This window comes from Marmota monax, unplaced genomic scaffold (genome assembly GCF_021218885.2).
Source record: "Marmota monax isolate L192 unplaced genomic scaffold, Marmota_monax_Labrador192_F-V1.1 WCK01_AAM20220418_F8-fsc00013, whole genome shotgun sequence".
In the NCBI taxonomy this organism is placed as follows: Eukaryota; Metazoa; Chordata; class Mammalia; order Rodentia; family Sciuridae; genus Marmota; species Marmota monax.
In genome coordinates this window covers 24,617,645-24,636,961 of record NW_026692202.1, presented here as the reverse complement: position 1 = coordinate 24,636,961, position 19,317 = coordinate 24,617,645, and the positions used below count along the sequence as shown (strand labels likewise).

The window sequence follows — 19,317 nt, the reverse complement described above, 5'->3', positions numbered from 1 at the left end:
AGCTATGGAACCAACCTAGATGCCCTTCAACAGATGAATAGATACAGAAAATGTGGTACATATACACAATGGCTCAGCTTAAAGAAGAATAAAATTATGGCATTTGCCAGTAAATGGATAGAACTAGAGAATATCATGCTAAGTGAAATAAGTCAATTCCAAAAAACCAAAAGCCAAATGTTTTCTCTGATAAGAAAATATTTTCTCTGATGCTGATTCATAATGAGGCAGGGGGGATAGGGAAGAATAAAGGAACTTTGGTTTGTGTAGAGGGGAGTGAAAGGAGTGGTGGGGGTGTGGGGATGGGAAGGACAGTAGAATGAGACAGACATTATTACCCTATATACATATATGCTTACACTACTGGAATGACTCTGCACCACATACAGTCAGAGGAATGAGAAATTGTGCTCCATTTGTATGCAATGTGTTAAAATGCATTCTACTGTAAAATAAATTAATAAAAAAAGAGAATTGAGTTGTATTATTCATATTATTCAAGCTGAGCAAATAAATCAGGAACAGCTAGGAATAGACAAAATGACTGTTGTGTCTCTACTTTCAAAGGAACTTTTAAAACACATATATAATTTAAACCAACCCTCTTATTACACAGATGAAAACTTGGATCTACAGAGGTTACCCGACTATATAGGTACCATAAGACCAGTGGGTGTCAGATCTAAGATTAGAACTTGAGTGTCCTCCATCAGTGTGAATAATTGTCCCACAGTAGACTTGCTGTGAGAAGGGAGAGAGCTACCGAGGTCATGCAACCCTGAAAGAAGGAAGACTCCCAGAGGCGGGGAAACAGGGACAATGGGTGTTCACAGATGAACTTCAGAGGTAACTAGCCCCTGAGTTCTTTCTAGAACCGGAGTATGGTAGAAGAAACCATGTAAAAAAAAATACTAACTTTGTGACAATGATTCAATAGTTAAGGACTGTGTGAAATGAAGATTAATAAGGAACATGAGGAAAATAATTAAAATAATTAATAATATGTGAACTAGTGACAAGGTGTTTGGTATTATGAAAATAAATGTTTCCTTTCATTTTATACTTTAGTGGGGATATATGCTATTATCATGTAAGTGTTTTTTATAGTTTGGTTCTTAAAAACCTATTACCAGAAATACTATGGTTGTTTGCTATCATGCAGATTTCTGAACTCCATTCCAGAGTTACTGATTCAAAAATCTCCCAGCTGTCACTCAGAAATCTTAATTTAAAGCAAGATTTCCATGTACACTGACATGTAAGAACCATTATTGATGTCATTGCAAAATTAGAGAAACTCTATTTGTTGTGCAGTCCTCTCCAATCCATTTCATATTTATGGCTACTGGGGTACATAGGCCATGAGTGACCCCAAATAACAAACTCTACCTGAAACCTGCCACGACTTGCCACCAGGCCTTCATTCCCAACACACCATAACCGGCAGATAGACTGAACTGGATCAGGCAGTGGTTGACTCAACCTTAAGATTCTATATTTTTAAGCTAAAAGTAAAATAAATATTATTTTGCTAATGAAAATACTACATTTTGTTTCATAAGATAGAACATAAGATAGAATATTGAGGATCAAGAAAAAAGTGAACTTATTTTTAAAAAAAGGAGCCATAACTATGGACAGTGGACGATACTTCTTTCCTGCTTCCCTCAATAAGACCAAGGCCAGAGCACCCCCAATCCCATCAGACTTCCCTTGTAAAGTGCTAGAGAAGGACAGTGTCCAGCTTTGCCTTGAATCCTTGGTGGGGACAGAAATGCCTGAGAAGTAGGGTGTGAGGTGGAAATCTGGGCAGGGCAAGAAACCTCTTGAACAACAGGATAAGACAGCTACAGCTAAATGTCCGCCTAACCTCCAGACTCTCTATCTGACCTCTCCTCTCCTCTCCCTCTGTAGAGTATAGCCAGACAGTAGAGTCCACTATGAAAGGAGTAGGAAGAAGTGACAATTCAGGCTGGAAAACTGTATTCAACCAAGAGTACCTGCTTATTTCCCCAACCCACAGAATGCCCTTCAGGGCAGAAAGGAATGAAGACAGCAACATATTTTCACACCCAAATTGCTGAGGCAATTCTCAGAAATCTGTTTTGAGGAGAGAGATTGAAAATAGAGCAGTAATCGCTACCTTTGAGACTGCATTCCTTAAATATAATAGCTAGCACTCGACTCCTGATTATTTTTGCCCACTGAGGACAAAGACTTATCAGGAAAAATAGAAGGTGAGCACATCTGGGGACAAGTATGCTAACACTACTCCCTTCCTGGATGCACACACATGTTACCAGAGCTGAGCAGATACTCTGGCCAGCGTCTGTCCATTTCCGTGCAGGCAGATCTGCCTCCTGATTACATCTGTGGCAGCCCCTGGTTGTCTGGAATTGTTACTTTAAATAATAAAGGCTATAATTTTCTCATAGCATGTAATTGTCAGATGAAGCCATTTAGTAGACAGAAGAAAAGGGTGTAGAGATAAAAACTTCACTTCCTCTTTTCTTTAACTCATTGTTGTTATTCATCTATAAAGTTCCCAGGCCTCCTCTGCCTACCTACTATTTCTAGGAGCCTCTAGAAATATTTTACATATATACATACACACACATTATATGCATACATATATATAATTATTTATTTTATTTAAAGTTTCTAAGTTTAAGCCAACAATTCCAGCTTCAATATCATAAAAGTTTTTCACCTGAGACGCTGAACAAATGGCAGAGTAACTAATCAAATTTTACATCTTACTTTGTTTTCTTCTTCCCTGGATTCAAATATTAATAGGTAGTAAAAAAGTAACTGGATGGGAAAATTATTTGTAAAATGATTAATTTCTAAATAGCTGAAGAGTTTAATAAATGGTTTTTATATGATGGAAATCAGTAGATTCTTAAAGTTAGAAATTAAACTACATGAAAGTAACACAGTCAATCTCCTGCTCTAGAATAGTATAGGAGACTCATTTTCAAAAAGCTTCAAGTACTTCACTTTCTCCACTGAACACTGTATAGTTTCAAATCCGTTGAGCTGAAATATCCCTAGCCAACTCTAATTATCCAATGCGATAAAAGTCCATAAAGTGTTTTGTTCTTCTTTTCTACATATTTCCACCTTATTACTAAACCAGCCAGCATATACATAAAACTGTAATTTCACAAAGAAAAACTTACTTGCCAGGATCCACAAAGTTTGAGAATGTTACTCACACTGCTCCCAGTTTGAGGGTTGTGGTTCTCTAATGAATATTAAATAAGAGAGATACTGTTGCTGCCAGATGGTAAAAATAAGATGCATAAGACCCAGGACTATCAAAGAGAACCATTTGGCAATTTTTTTTCCTGATCATAAAATGGAATAAATAATATAGTCATAAGACTTGGGTTTAAAACATGGCCCTGCATGTTGGTAATTATATAAACTTGCCCATATATTTTTTTTTTTAATCTTTAAACTGAGAGTTGATGTGAGGATTTTTAAAAGGATATCTTTTGTGCAAACACTCAAAATTGCTATAGAATGCAAGAAATCTACTTAGGATTTTTTTTTCTTTTAAGCTTAATTCCTGGACTTGATGTCCTTGAAAACTCCATCTACACCATTTGGACAGCTTAGAGCAGCTGTGCAGAGCTGAAGTTAATGAGGTAAGGCATGAGACTGAATACAAAAGGTTTCCTAAGCTTAGGCACCCAAGCTGTGGAATACTCCCAGGGAACACTCCCTCTGAATCTCTCAGTCAAGCATGGCTCCAAAAAAAGAGTCCTCTTGAGCATTCTCAGTGGGGGAGTCAAGCTATAAATTAGGAGGGAGGTGGAGTTTAACCAGATGGGTCAAATTATTAGGAGAGCCTTTGCCATGCTAATACCTAAATACACAGTGTTTAAGTTGGAGGAGAACCAGTTGAAATAGACCTGTGGGCAGGTGCAGGGTGGGAAGGCAAAATCCATTCAGGCACTTTCTGGGCCTCTGGCCTGATTCTGTGTGTACCAAAAAAGAATGTCAAAGGGAGATCTCTTTCCTATTGTACCATTTGGACCAAAGTGGCCCTGACTAGTAACTAAAGAAAGAAATGGTATCCTCATGGCAATTAGCCCTGAAACTGCAGAAATGAACAAGCCTGCCTCCAAGAATGTACAGAAGAGTACTCTGTGTTGGTCACCCAAATCTTTATAGAGGTGGGTCAGAACACTGTCTCCCCATCTGAACAAAACATCAGTTCCATACAATTCCCCTAGAACAATTATCTCTGATGCCAAGTACATTTGGGAAATAATATTTCCCATATCCCTCCAGCAATAGTGTCACACTGCCTTTAAGCACATGAAATACCCTAAAAAAAATCTTATATTTTAAAAATTATAACTTCATTTAACCAAACTTATTAAAAGAAGCAGAATTATCCAGTGGTTAAGAATGGGAAATTCTAGAACCAGGCTTTGTACCTCGTGTCCCTCCACTTACTAGCTCTGTGTGAGCTTGGGCAAGTTTATCCTCTGGCTCAGTTTTATACATGTGAAATGAGAATAATAATATATCTTCTTTATGAAGATGTCTTGAAAATGAAATGAGCTAATAGGTGAAAATCATAGAGAAAAGTACCTAGAATACAGAAAAGACTCCATAAATTTTAGCTATTCTAATTTCATTAGTCTGATGATTAATATCTATTTTTATAACAACTAATAGCATCCTAAGGAACATGTGTCCCATGGAATAGAGAAGTGCTAGTACAGAAAGAAGATCTTATTTCAACCCCCCAAAAGAAGTTAGCACCCTCTGTATCATAAAAAGCACTACTGACAAGTCAGTTTTAGTCTCTAATGTCTATTTAACTTTCCTCTGTATGTTTCCCTGTCAGTAGAGTAGCTAGTCCTTCTAGCCCTAATAGAGTAGAATTCTAGGGAAAATGCAGTTACCATGATAACCAGCAGCTGTTGCCCAGTCCTGGTTCCAACATGATTTCTCTTCAAGTACTACCTTCTAGTCAGAGGCCCTATCAGATTCAAAGCTGTCCTCAAAGGACTTCAGGTTAGGAACCAGAGTTGCCCATCAACATGGATATGGAAATGACCTTGTACTTCCTCACCCTAGAATTCTGAAGCATGCAGAGGGGAATAAACTAGTAACAGTAATGGTCATGCCAGCCTGCAAGCTGCCTACTCCAAAGAAGCCTTCTGCCCACTCCATGGAAGCCCTCTGATACCCCTCTGCCTTGGTTTCTGGCATCAAAGCTTGACCCATTTCTGCTGCTGTGATCTGCAATGCCCAAGGAGTCCTGTGCTACATGCCAGGCACTTCGCTGGTCTGACTTGCCAGATCTTTCTAAGGGCTAAACTTTTCATCAAGTCTTTCTCATTTGTACAAAGCCCCAGGCTGCAATTTCAATGCCTATACCCACCTTTGCTCAAACTTATTGAAATATCTCAAATTTAGACCTTACCTTGAGTCTAGCCTTGTTCCAGTAGAAATAGGGATGAAGCTTCTGTCCTTGAATTTATGCTACTCATGCCTCTGCTTCCCTCCAGCTCAGTCTTTTAGATTCCTAGGGTGCCCCATGGCCATGCCAATTTGCATCTATCCAGTCATCTAGTCATCCAGCATTTTTCAACTGCTCTCTACATACAGGCACTGCTCTGAGTTCTGTAGGTGCAATATTGAACAAAAATAGACACTCCCTGTTCTCATATAGACACACTTTAGTCATGGAAAAAGACAAATAAATGAATCCAATCATTTCAAATTATAAAAGTACTAAGCCAAAAAAAAAAAAAAAAAGGTGAAAGTTATAAAGTAATGGTGACTGGGAGAAAGGGATTCAGTGAAGGAGACAGGTTACGCCTCTTGGGAGTGGAGACACCTGAGCTGAGACCTGCAGGACAATATGAAGCCAGCCATGTGAAGACCTCATACAGAATAGTCTCCTCAAAGCAGAGCCAACAGCCAGTACACAGATGCTACAGCCAGAACCAGCCTGTGATAGGGAAGGGGGAAAAAGGCTAGTGAGTGTGACTAGATCAGAGTAAAGGACAAGAAGAGAAAGTAAGAGAAGAGGCTAGAGAGGGAGGCAGGGCCAGATGGTGCCCATCCTCACAGGCCAAGATAAAGAGTTTGTATTTTATTCTCATTGCAATAGGAAGCCATGGAAGAATAAGTATGACATGAGGAATGATAAGTCCATCCCTCTTCTTGAAGCTGCAACAACTACAGTACATATGCACTTAGCAATATGTCAGGGATTCTGAACCAAATCCTGCATTCTGTTTGCTGATAGTCACACTATGGATACTACAGTGCTGTAACCGAGTAGAAGCTAAAATTATAATACTACCACCAAAAGCTATCCCTGTTGGCCTGAGAAATGTTATAAAGTAATTCAAGAAGGCAAAATTTCATATATGTTAATAGCTCTCATTAATAAGATAAACCCTTCCCCTTGGGATTTGGCAGTAATAACAACTCCAGCAGGAGTGGCATCCAAATCCTAAAATAACAGCTTTACAGTGACTACCTCAGCCTGAAAAGTAAGAGAATTGGAAATGTAAAGATAGTATCTGTAACAAGTGTCATTCTACTACTTTACAGCTCTTGCCAAAATAGCTCTTTAAAAAAAATGTACATGAAAGTGAGTTTCCAATTAAAAAAATAAATCTCAAATATAGGCAAATAGTGTCCCTACTTCTTGCAATTATAATAAATGATTAAGTAGGTGTCACAAAGATGGAAAGGCAGAGCATCTCTTCCAAATCCCTAAAGACACCTTCCTCATTTTAACTGATCCTTTGTCTAGAGTGAAGACCTGCATAGGGAAGCTGACTCCTGGAGTGTCCCTGATAAAAATACATCTTTCCAGGGGTAAGAGCAGAGATGAAACTTTAGCAGACATTCCTCATAAGATTCTGCCAATTTTCTCTATATTTCTCAATCCAGTGTATGTGCTCCTGACAATAACATTCAGCAAACAGCCTAAACTCAGATGCAGTACAATCACCAAGAGAGGACAATGAGCAGTTAACATCCAAACTGCTTAGGAGCTCCTCTGATTAAAGATGCTGAGAGCATACTGATGCCACCAATTACAGGGGCTTTCATGCACCTGTGTTTACATGAGACTGGGAGGGCACTTACAGAGGACAAGACATTTTCTGTCTCATGGAGAAGAAATACAGGTTAGCCCTCTTCTCAAATCCCTCAAACTTGGTTTAGATTACTCTTTTGCTTTTAGTATCTTTAACACTTGTGTTGAGGTTACTTTGTAATAAAAGTACTCTCAATTTCTATCACACACGGACGACTACCTTATCTCCCTCAATATGCCATAAACTCCTCGAAGTCAGAATCATCTCTCTGGCTGCTCGCTTACCCCTGGTATAAAGTTTTCTAACAGTACATAAGAGAGACAGGGAAATAAAAAATAATAGTCTTCCAGCTTCACTCCCCCAAAATAACTACTGTTAAGTTTCTTGTAATTCCCTCCATTAAACTTTGTGGCCTTACATAAACTTTTGTGTTATGCACTATTTAATCCATGGAGTAAAACTTAGAAGAAATGTGGATTGATATCACATAATTTTAAATCATTTCTAATTCAAGGAAGTATACAAATAAAGAATTATAAATTACTATAAAATAAGGGTACATATGTGGATGTACCCAGTAGATATATCCTGCCTCCATCCACCACTCACACCCCGTGCCCCCAGCTCCCAAGACTTTAGTAAGCACTGTAGTTGCATGGCAGGTGGAGCAACCCTAGCACAGGCCTGGTGAGTTCAGTGCAGTCTCTAATCCACCAGGTATTCTGAGGTCAACTCACTCCATCCTTTGGATCTCATTTTCCTCTCCCCCACAACAAGAAGGTGTCCCTTCAGCTCCTTTTGATGAAGAGTCCAGGATTGAAGTTGATCGAGTAACACCAAATACAAATAGGCATGCTAAGGCCAAAGACTGAACTTTTTGTCAGGGCCCAAGCTAAGAAACAGGCAGAAAATCATAGAAACAACCAATGCAACAGATTTCTAAGAGATTATGGGCATAAATTAAATTGAAGCAGCTATTTTTTAAATCAATTTCCTGAGATGTAATTCCTAGGAAAATCTTAGATGTCTCATTTGACCACATACCAGAGATACACCAAATAATATTTACTGCTCTTTAAGTTACCTTAGTATATGTCAGCAACTCTCCAGAAGCAGAACCATATTTATTCTTTCTCAGAAATGCATGTGGCCTTCCTATAAGCATCTGAAGACCTGTGATTACTTTTCCATTGTCATGAGTCACAGATGTGTTCAATTATACTCAGTATCTACAGGGCCACAAGTTAGGCCACTAGTTAACATCTTAATTTTATTTTATTTTTTTGGTACTGGAGATTGAACCCAGGAATGCTTAACCACTGAGCCACATCACCATTTTCAGAAAGGGTTGCAGTAAATTGCTGAGGGCCTTGCTAAGTTGCTGAGGCTGGCCTCAAACTTGAGATCCTACTGTTTCAGCCTCCCAAGATGCTTGGATCACAGGCATGTGCCACTGTGCTGGCTTAACATCTTAATTCTCATTTGCCTTCTCAGACAATTAGATGGCTATTAAGAAGAGAGTCTTCCTGCTGATCATCGTACTGGTAAATCTACATGCAGCACTGCATTGTACCAGGAGCACAATTAAATATCCAGGGGAGTGGGAAGTGCTAAAAGAGGAGAGAGAGGGAAATGGGAGTAGGGAAGATACTATCCAGGTTAAAGATTTTGATTTCAGGCAGCTGACATCAGGAAAGCCAATAGTAACGGGGTTGAATATCCTTGCTCTAGGGCAAAGCTTAGAGGAGGGAAGTGGCATCTGCAAGTGTTGTTGCCACATCTTCTTGTTTTTTTCTATAAGAGGCAATAAAAATGGAGGTTCAGAGAACAAGCCTTGGGTTCTGCCACTGCTAGGCAACTCCCTAATCAGTTCTGAGTCTCCATTTGTTCATTACTTAAAATGAGGCACGGCAACACATGCATTATGTTATTATTACTACTATTTGAAAATATGAATTTTCTTGGGCTATCTCCTGTGAAGGATCCTTGAAAAAACAATTACAAGTTAAAATGAGAAATCACACTCTAGTAAAGAGTATCCCTTACCTGAAATGAATTCATTTGGCGAAGGGATGGTGGCAGGATGGCATTACTCCTTGATAGTATCAACAGCAGCTCCAAACAGGTTGCAGCAGGCAAGGTCAATGAGTGGACACTGATGTCACTTTCCCAGGAGCTGGCAAGCCTGGAACACCAACACATTGACTCTGATAAATGCAATGTAACTATTTTTCAAATCTGATCTAGAAGAAGAAAACTTTCAGTTGTGGGAGAAAAAAATGCAATGTACAAAAATAAAATGTATTAAAATTTTACAAAGAAAATGTCCAAGACATTTTTATAATGTTGGTAGTACAAAGCAGATGGATTAGGCAATTCTCAGGCCACCATTTCTTACCCAATGCATAAGAGTCATAGCAAAAGCATTTATCTTTGTGGGATCTGTTGGCAGGGAGGTGGGGAATAATGGCTAACACATTGCGGTGATTCCTATGTTCTATATGCTCTGCTCTACGTGGAATATCTTGTTCACACCTCAACAACTTAAGCAAAGGAACTATTGTTATTCCCACTGTACAGATGTCAAAATGGTTTCTAGGCCGGACGGGCCCTTGTGAAATACTAGTTCAGTGATTTTCAAACTTGTGAAAAGTAAAGAATCCCTTTTTTTTTTTTTTTAAATCTTGTAACAGCTCCAACTTACAATACAAATAAAAGCAAAGCTGCTCTGTTTGAAGGGCAGCATTGGCAGGAGGCCTCCTTCATCTTCCAGAGTGGCCCTTGAAGCGGCTCTGTTATATCCTGTGGAGCCCATTTGAAAATCCTTTCATTTGAGAGATCAGGAAATTGAAGTCAAGGGACTTGTCTGAGATGAGGCAGAGGTGTAGAAAGTGATAAAGGTGGGCCTAGAATCCTGGTTTTCTGCCTCCTTTCTTTTTACTAGATAGTAAAAAGAAAAATCAGGAAATAATGAGAAAATAACATAATAAGAATAATACAGCCAGGCACAGTGGTGCACATCTGTAATCCCAGCAGCTCAGGACACTGAGACAGGGGAACTATGGGTTCATAGCCAGCCTCAGCAACAGTGAGGCCCTCAGCATCTCAGTGAGACCCTATCTCTAAATACAATACAAAATACAAAATAGGGTTGGGGATGTGGCTCAGTGGTTGAGTGTCCCTGAGTTCAAACCCCAGTATCTTCCCCCACCCAGCAAAAAAGAATAATACAAGTCTTAGGCTTTCGATTCTTCTACTTATCTATTTCTTGCCTGATCCCCTACTGAAGTGTCTCCTACCACTTCCAAATTTTTAAGAGAAATATATAACCATATATATAATGTTTTATACTTGTTTTATAAAGATGCATATATTCTTTTGCCATCTCCATAAACTCATCTCTGCAAAGCTACCTTTGCCCAACCCAAATCAGTGGTGACTAGTGGAGGTTTAAGGGGCATCAGTGATGAAGGCCATAATGGATTTTAGTGCTTTGTACTAAGAGTCATGACAAACAGTACCAGTTCAACACAGCCACAACACCAATCAGGTTGTTTATTATGCTAATTTATTTCTGATGTGGGTGGCAGAGTTAAACAGCCTCTGAAGCATTTGCTGGTAAGCTGAACAGGAATGGTCACTGCTCACTTTCCTAAAAATGATTTAATTTCAGCAAGGGCATGTTTGTCTTCTCTGTTTTTTTTTTTTTTTTTTGATTATACATGGCAGTAGAATGTATTTTGACATACATACATATATGGAGTATAACTTCCTATTCTTGTGGTTGTACAGGATGTGGAATTACACTGGTCATGTATTTATTCATATATGAACATAGGAAAGTCATGTCTGATTTATTCTACTGTCTTTCCCATTCCCATCCTCCCTCCCTTGCCCCCATTACCCAGTGGACCTCCACCCCCACTCCCCCACCCCCACCTATTGTGAGTCAGCATCTGCATATCAGAGAGAACAGTGGCCTTTGGTTTTTGGGGATTAGTTTATTTCACTTAGCATTATAGTCTCCAGTTCCATCCATTTACTGGCAAATGCCATAATTTCATTCTTCTTTATGGCTGAGTAATATTCCATTGTGTATATGCTTCTCTGTGTTTTAAAAATTATTATTTTATATTGACTATTAATCTCTGTGGTTTTGCTCATTATATAGCATTCTCAAAATTTCTGCTGTCTTTTCAAAAAGTCAAACTTCGTTCTGTCACAGTTGACTCCCAAGTTCACTCTCCACCTACTTTCTTATGCCCTCCACCATGTTGTTACTTTCCATTTCTGCGTGCTCTGTATGGCATATACAGTCTTCTGGGCCTGCAAGGCTACTCTCTTTCCTCATGAACCTCCACTCATCTTGCAAGAGCCACTGAGGTATGATTTCTTTTGAGAACCTTGTGTCTAACCTGCCTAATATCATATTTATATCTATTATAACACTTACTTCTGCCACTCTTAGTATTTTTATTCTTTCTAGATCAGACATGAGTGGATTTCTCTAACTTTGTAGGCTCATTTAGGAAAAAGATTAGAAAGCTGCCTCAAAATTGCATTTCTGTAGATGCACTCACATATTAACTTTCTACTGACTTTTTTTTCATTTACATTTGTATGTTTAAGAAATAATTTAAGTGTTTAGAATTTTTAACCTAGACATCCCCCCATCTACACCAAAGCTACTTTCATTCTGAATTTTTTTTTAAGTACAGTAAAAAAGGTTTTTATTTTTTCTCAGCAAAGGCCACTGGACACTGCCCAGGACTGTGAATGCCCCTTGGAGGTCTTCTGGGAATCTCCAAGATCTAACCCAGGTGGGTCAAGCTGCAGAGCTTCAGTAAGAGTCCCCAGGGATGAGGTGGGCTGTGCCACCTGTGGAGGGGCCTGCTGGAATACAAAGTCCTCATCATTTTCTTTCACTTTTGGTAGTAATATACTAAAAGATAAATTTTATCAGCTTAAATTTTATCAGCCCAGGCCTTAGGCACTTAAAATTCAGTTTATCTTAAAATGATCATCAAAGTGATCATGTGGAGTTCAGGGCATGTGTGTTGACAAAGCCCAAGGTATCTGCCTCAACTATCCACCCATGGCTCAAATATCAGTACGATGTCTGTCAATGATTCAGGCACTTTAAGAAACACAAGGCAAAATCTGGATTACTTATGGCTTTCTTCCAAAGACATCATAGGTTAGTAAACCTAACTCAGTACTCTTCCACTGTTCACCAACCAGAAGGATACTTCAAAAGGAACGATGAACTAGACATCAATTGAAACCTATTTCCGTGATTTCCTGGGAAGGAAAAGCTTTCCTAAGAAGTCAGAACTGTCAGCCAAATGACCTTAAGTCTAAGTGACCAAAATGCAAGCAGAGGACATACCATCCTTGTTTCTAAAGTTCTGCCTCGAGAAAATTCCCTAGAGAAGCAACTATGGCCTATCTCCTTTAAAAGAGGCAACGTGAAGGAGACAAAAAGTCACTTTCTACCACTTCTAACAAAAACAGTGAAATTGAGACTGAATCAAACCAATCAATATCAAGAAAATAACCTAAGAAAATAGAAGGTGATATAGACTTTTAGAAAATATGAGGGTCATTTAACGTAACACACTAAAATGTCAAGTATATATTATATAACAATTCAGTACTAAAAATTAAAATATTTAAAGGTCCAACATACTATATAAAGAAGAAAAATGATACAATATGGGAGAACTTGAGATGGAAACATTCACTTAAATCTCATGTTTCTCATCTTTTAGTAGATGATGTGGAGTTTTCAGTCCTAGATGAACCAAAGAAAGCCAGTAGCCTAGAGGTGGGGTTGTGGCTCAGTGGTAGAGCGCTTGCCTAGCATGTGTGAGGCACTGCTGGTTGGATCCCCAGCACCACAAAAAAATAAACAAATAAAAGTATTTACAACTAAAAAAAATTGTAAAAAAAGGAAGGCAAATAGACTATTAAAGATATTGAAATACAGTGTTCATATCTGTAGATTTTATAAATTCACTTTAAAAGTTGCAATAATGATAAGCCCATTAATTTGAGCTCTCAAAACAGCAAAACAAGCAAATGATAATTTAATACTAGAATCATTAATAAGCAACTATTTAATATATAAGCTGTACAAGTAAGCAAAATTTTTAAAAATTTTATAAGCCATTCTCAAGAACATAAAATTCTGAAATAACTAAATGTGTTGGTGCATCTGTTGTATTAAATATTTTAATTTATATTTAATAAGTATTTACTTATGTAAATAAGTAAATACTGAAATTTATAAGTAGTGTAGGTATGTACATTTTTCAGGATAAAATTTATATAAATTTTAATATCAGGTTCATTAAGTAATAAACTGTGTCCTTAAGACAATTTTCTCAAAAAATTTTAAAAGGAAAGTTTTGACCTTTTCAAATCACAAAGGTCAACACTGGTCTCTAATACTCTTTGAATTAAAGTGCTCTTGAAAGATGGAATTTAGGTACATAACTCCGAAAAACTATGCCTTTTGAACTTTGCTGGTAAGAACTCTAAGCCTGTCAAGACAAATCTCCCGTAACATCAAAAAGTGTAGGAAAACGGTTATACTTTAGTAAGATATCATAAGACAATCTCATAATTAAATGTATTAACTCTTGCCAAAAAATAAGAGATTTTTAAAATAAATAAATACCTGTTTTACTGCAAGACACCAGTGACTTAGAATGTAGGAATAAGACTGGGAGTGTGTTCATTAAGGAGAGAACCCATTTGGTAAAACAAAACTCTTGACCTTATTATGCTCAATAAAATAAAAAATATGGAGACTTTGACTATAATATCAACCATACAAAAAACACAGTACCTGGTGAGCACAATTTTACTCACTAAAATTTTGACTTCCACATGTGAATCAAATGTTCCTGCAACTTAATCCCTGCTTAAAAAAAAAAAAGGAGAGAACCCACCCTACCAAAATTAGCCTGTTGGAAACATCATAACTGAACATATATTATTGAGAGCATCTAAAGAGACCAGCTATTCCCTCAGACATTAAAAAAAGTTTTATTACAGAAAATTTCAAATATCCAAAAGGAGAGAGAAAAGAAAAGTGGGTCCATGTAACTAAACTGAGGAAAAACCTAAATAAATCATCTAGAGTTGACCTGCTTCACCTGCTCGTAGTTGCTGTATTTAGTTGAATTTTTAAAATTACCAGTTTTAGAGATCCATTCCATATATGGGTCATGATGGTAACACCTGATACAGCTTGATGACCCATGCCCTGACCCTTGATGACTTCTTAAACTCTAAATCACCTTTCCCACACCTCAGCCCATAAACAGCCACAAATCTGACCCTTGGAGAGGCAGATTTGAAACTTGCTTTCCCATCTCCACCCATGGTTACCAGTTAATAAATTCTTTCTTTTTCTAAAAACTCATCTCAGTGATTGACATATTGCATGGGAGACAAAATGGACCTGGTCCAGTAGCATACCCAACACCCTATTTCAAACCATCATTTTCACATGATCAACTCTGCTTGTCTGTATCCCCACTACTACTACCAACCCTGAATTACTTTGGAAGAAACCACAGACAACATATCATTTCATAAGGAAATATTTCAGCATATATCTCTAAAAGATTCTTTTTGAAGAGGTACCTACACATAATTCATTATGCTTAAAAATTTAATAATATTCTAGTATCAATTTTGTAGTCAGTGTTCAATTTCCTCAGTTAACTCATTAATAATATTTTCACAGTTTGAGTCTAGACTAAACAAGATCCATACACTTGTTGACACTTTTTTTTTTTTTAAGATGGGGTCTTGCTATGTTGCCCAGGCTGGCTTCAAACTTGTGATCTTCCTGCCTCACTGTCCTGAGCAGCTGAGATTATAGGCATGTGTCACAGTGCCCAGCTTGACATGTGTTAAATCATCCTTACTCTGTATGCCACATATTGTATAGCTCCATCTGTATGAAATGTTCAGAATGGGCAAATCCAGGAAGACAGAAAGTAGATAAGAGATTGTCATGGGCTAGAAGGAGGGAGCAATGGGAAATGAATGCTAACGGGTACAGTATTATACTTTGGGGTGAAAAAATATTCATGGTTGCAAAACCTTGTAAATACACTGAAACCCCCTGAATTGTAACCTTTAAAACAGCAATTTTACGGTGTGTACATCATATTTCAACTTAACAAAGAAAGGAATTTGAGGGAAAAAATTACCTTTAAGAACAAAAGGTGGCTTTAGGACATGAACAGAATATTGCACACATTGGCCTAATTATGTAATAATGAACTAGTAAAAATATTCCCAACAGAAACTAAAAAACATTAAAGCTTCTACTGCAATTAATTCTAGACAATATTTACTTGCAAACAGACAAACATGAGGTAAGCTGGCCTTTATACCATGTATTTATATTTAACTTAAAAATAATCATAATGTTTATTTTTATTTTGTTATTCTTTTATTCCTGTTCCCTGATTCAACTGGGAAAATCAATCTTCAAATTATTTATTGCCAGGTTAGCATTTGCTCTTCTTTGCCCTTCATCTATTTTTTTTTCCATTTTAAGACTTTAAGCCATTCTTCTCACTTTTTATTTTATACTTTGAGATAATTGTATTCAAATGCAGTGTAAGATGTAATAAAGACCCAGTTTCCCCTAGTGATAATATTCTAGATGACTGCATTGACAATGATAAAATTCAGCCAAACTGACAATGAATTTCATCAGTTAGATATGTATTCATGTGTATATGTGTGTGTGTTCAGTTCCATGCAATTTTATCACATATGCAGATCCACATGACCACATTCACATTAAAACAGCCAATATACATAACTATTCCATCACAAGGATCTCTCATGATACAAAGGGACACAGCTATCTCTCTTCATCCATTTTCCAATCCCTTCTCCCTGGCACTCATTAATCTGTTCTTCATCTTTATAATTTTATTTCAAGCATGTTATATAGCTGGACACAGTGGCAGATGCCTATAACCCAGCTACTTGGGAGGCTGAGGAAGGAGGATCGCAAGTTTGAGGCCAGCATGAATAATTTAGCAAGATCTTATTTCAAATAAAATTTAAATAGGGCTAGAGACTCAGTAACTCAGTAGCATGCATGAGGCCTCCAATACCAAAGAGGAAAGAAAAATGAATACTAATATTAATGAATTCATTTAGGTGTCAACTTTTTGAGATTGGCTTTTTTTCATTCTGTATAATCCCCTCAGGACTCATTCAAGTTATTGTGTATATCAATAGTTCACTCCTGGGTTGGGAGTGTGGCTCAGTAGTACAGTGTTTGCTTAGCATACACAAGGCACTAGGTTTAATTCCAACACACACTCACAAAGTTTATTCCTTTTCATTGCTGAGTAGATTCCCACAATATCAATGTACCACAGTTGCTTAACCATTCATATAGGGAAGGACATTTGGCCTGATTTCTGGTTTTGGCTATTATAACTGATAGCTATGAGTTCCTATGAACATTTATTTGTATACAGGTTTTGGGATGAACATGTTTACACTCTTTCCTAGGATAAAAGTCCAAAAGTCTAAAATTGGGTCATATGATAAATACATGTTTAAAATTTCTTAATTTTAATGTGATCAAACATGAAATTCTTTCCTTAAGCTTGCTACTTTGGGTGTCTTGTTTAAGAAATTTTTGTCAAATCCTCATAAATGCATCCCCCCACCCCCTTTTTTTAGCCTCCTTTAACTCTCCCTACTTCCCCACCACCAGTGACCTCTATTACCTACTGGCCTCTCTTGTCCTCAAAGCCAACTGCTCTGGCAATAATAATTCATTCTCTCTATTGGGTATCTAATAGTCTACAGTGTGTGTATCCAAATTATACCTTGTGTATCTTTTCTCCTCAGTTTTTTCCCCTGCTCTGAACAAGGTTATAATAATGTCTCTTCTTATATATCCTTATATTCTAGCACTTTGACTTATATGGCTAGTCTTTGGAGTGGTATTATCAGGTTGAAGGACATATGCATTTTCCATTTGAATAGATATTTGCAAAGTCTGTGCCAATTCACATTTACAAACCTGTCACAGAAGACTCTTTGCCCCATAATTCCATTAACAATGAACTAACAGATTGAATTTTTGAAGTTTGATGGAAAAAAATTATAATATGCTATTCATTTGGTTTATATTTGCCTAATTCCAATGATCTTGAATGTCTTCAATCCTGCTTTTTCCTGGCACTATGATTTTTACCTAGAAAGCCTGAGAGAGTCTCTTAATAGAGTTAGGAAATGTAGCCAAGAAAATTATGTAAAAATCAAGAGTCTCTCTAGTTCCCAGACCAGGAGTAGAGGTGAAGGGGAGGCTAAAGATAGTAATGGGAAAATATTTGCTTCTATAACAATAGGATCCATACTTATAAAACACTTAGAAATAAAATTTAACAAAAAAGACAAAGGACCCACAGAAAATAAATTATATAATCTACTTAAGAGCATAAAACAAGAACAAATACAAAGATATGCTTAATATCATAAAAATATCAATTGTCTCAACATTTATAATTTAATGCAATTTCAATCAGAATCCCAAAAGAACTGGTTTTCATCAGAACTAGATAAAATGACAATATATACAAGGATAATTCTTGAAAGTGACCACAAGAAATAAGAATGCTAATAAGCAGACTTGCCTTTTAGATGCTAAAGCATATAATAGAACCAATGTAACTAAATTAATAGTACTGCTACAAGAAACAAATAAATCAGTGGAACAAAACAAAACCTAAAAATGGACTCTAATATTTGTGAAATGTAATGTATTATAAAAGTATTTACCCATGATAAATGATACTACAGCTTGAGAATTACTTATTTTTAGTACCAGCTCAAAAAACTATCCATAATGGAAAAAAATAAACTTAAAACCTATCTTACAACTTATGCAAAAATAAATTAAAGATGTGGTAAAGGCATAAATATCTAAAAAAATCAATAAAAATATTCATAAAATCTAAAAAAACTATATCAAACCATATGGTAGAAGTATTTTATCATTTTTTAAAAATACACTTAACAAGTTTTTTTACAAAAATCCAAGACAGAGGGCAGAAACTCTGATGATGACAGAAAGAATTTCTAAAAATTGATAAAAAGAGGAGAAAGAATGGGAATTAATGTTTTAAAAGGCTCTTAGGTAGTGACTTTTAAATCATCTGAAGGTAACAAGTCTCTATGATAATATAACCAAAAGTACAAAGTCTGTTTAAAATAATGCTCATCTTTACAAAGAGAATTTTTGCATACAATTTTGGGTATTTCTCAGATCACTTCCTAATTCACTCATGCCCTCCTTTCATATAAATGGAATCATGCAATATATGACCTTTTTGGTATGGATTCTTTCACTTAGCATAATGTTTTCAAGATTCATGAACCCTTGATAAGAATCACTGCTTTCAGATTAAAATCTTTTTTCTAATTTATCATTTGATTAAATAATACAAACAATTCCATTTTGAACTAACTTCTAATAATATACCATTATATCTGTGTTAGGAATATTAATAAATATAACCATTTAGAAAAAGTTTTCAAAGAGAAGCTCTCCTGGCTCACATTTTTTTTTAACCACATTCCATTACCAGAAGAAATCAGTTGAAAAAGAGGCTGAAAAACATACTTCCAATCCTTTAATCACCCTCCAGAGTAACCAACTGGAAGTCGAAGAATGAGGGCTTGGCCATAATAAATTAGGTCCACTCTAATAACATTCTCATAAGCAAACCTCACACTTGGCACTACAGGTTCCCTGTCCCATCAGGGGCAACTCAATTACCCACTAGAGCCATCATTTAAGTCCTTTATCAATGTGGATATGAAGGGTTTCAGATGTATGAGGCACAAAGCAAGGGCTTAAAATGTTTTTTTCCTTCTTCTTCTTCCTTCTCCTCCTCCTTCTCCTTCTTTATAGATCTAAATTTCTTTATTTTTAAAAGAAAAAATTATTGAAAACATGTCAGTGAATCTATTGGCATTATAACTACTGAGATTACTGGCATTGATCCACTATCATTAATTACTGAGTGTTTTACTTGGAGCTGTTTTATATGGAAGTTTTTAAGATGTTTTCTTCTTTGAGAATTTACTAGACTCGGTAAAACAAATAGGTTTTCTTTGTTTTTCAGTTTGAGTTGGTTGGCAGTTATGAGTATTGAAGAAAATGACAAAA

The 19,317-nt window shown here is 36.7% G+C and overlaps 1 protein-coding gene across 3 annotated transcripts in view; it reads right to left on the bottom strand.

Annotated features, from left to right (window-relative positions):
* Positions 1–19,317, bottom strand: part of Ube3d (ubiquitin protein ligase E3D) — a 161,066-nt gene that overhangs the window by 63,819 nt on the left and 77,930 nt on the right. For 2 of the 3 annotated variants that reach the window (XM_046432132.2, XM_058575920.1), the window contains exon 9: positions 9,132–9,270. In XM_046432132.2, the coding sequence (XP_046288088.1) occupies positions 9,132–9,270 (139 nt within the window). Of the gene's footprint in view, positions 1–5,449; positions 5,650–9,131; positions 9,271–19,317 lie in introns of all 3 variants that reach the window. The other variant, XR_009225901.1, reaches the window with a different exon arrangement.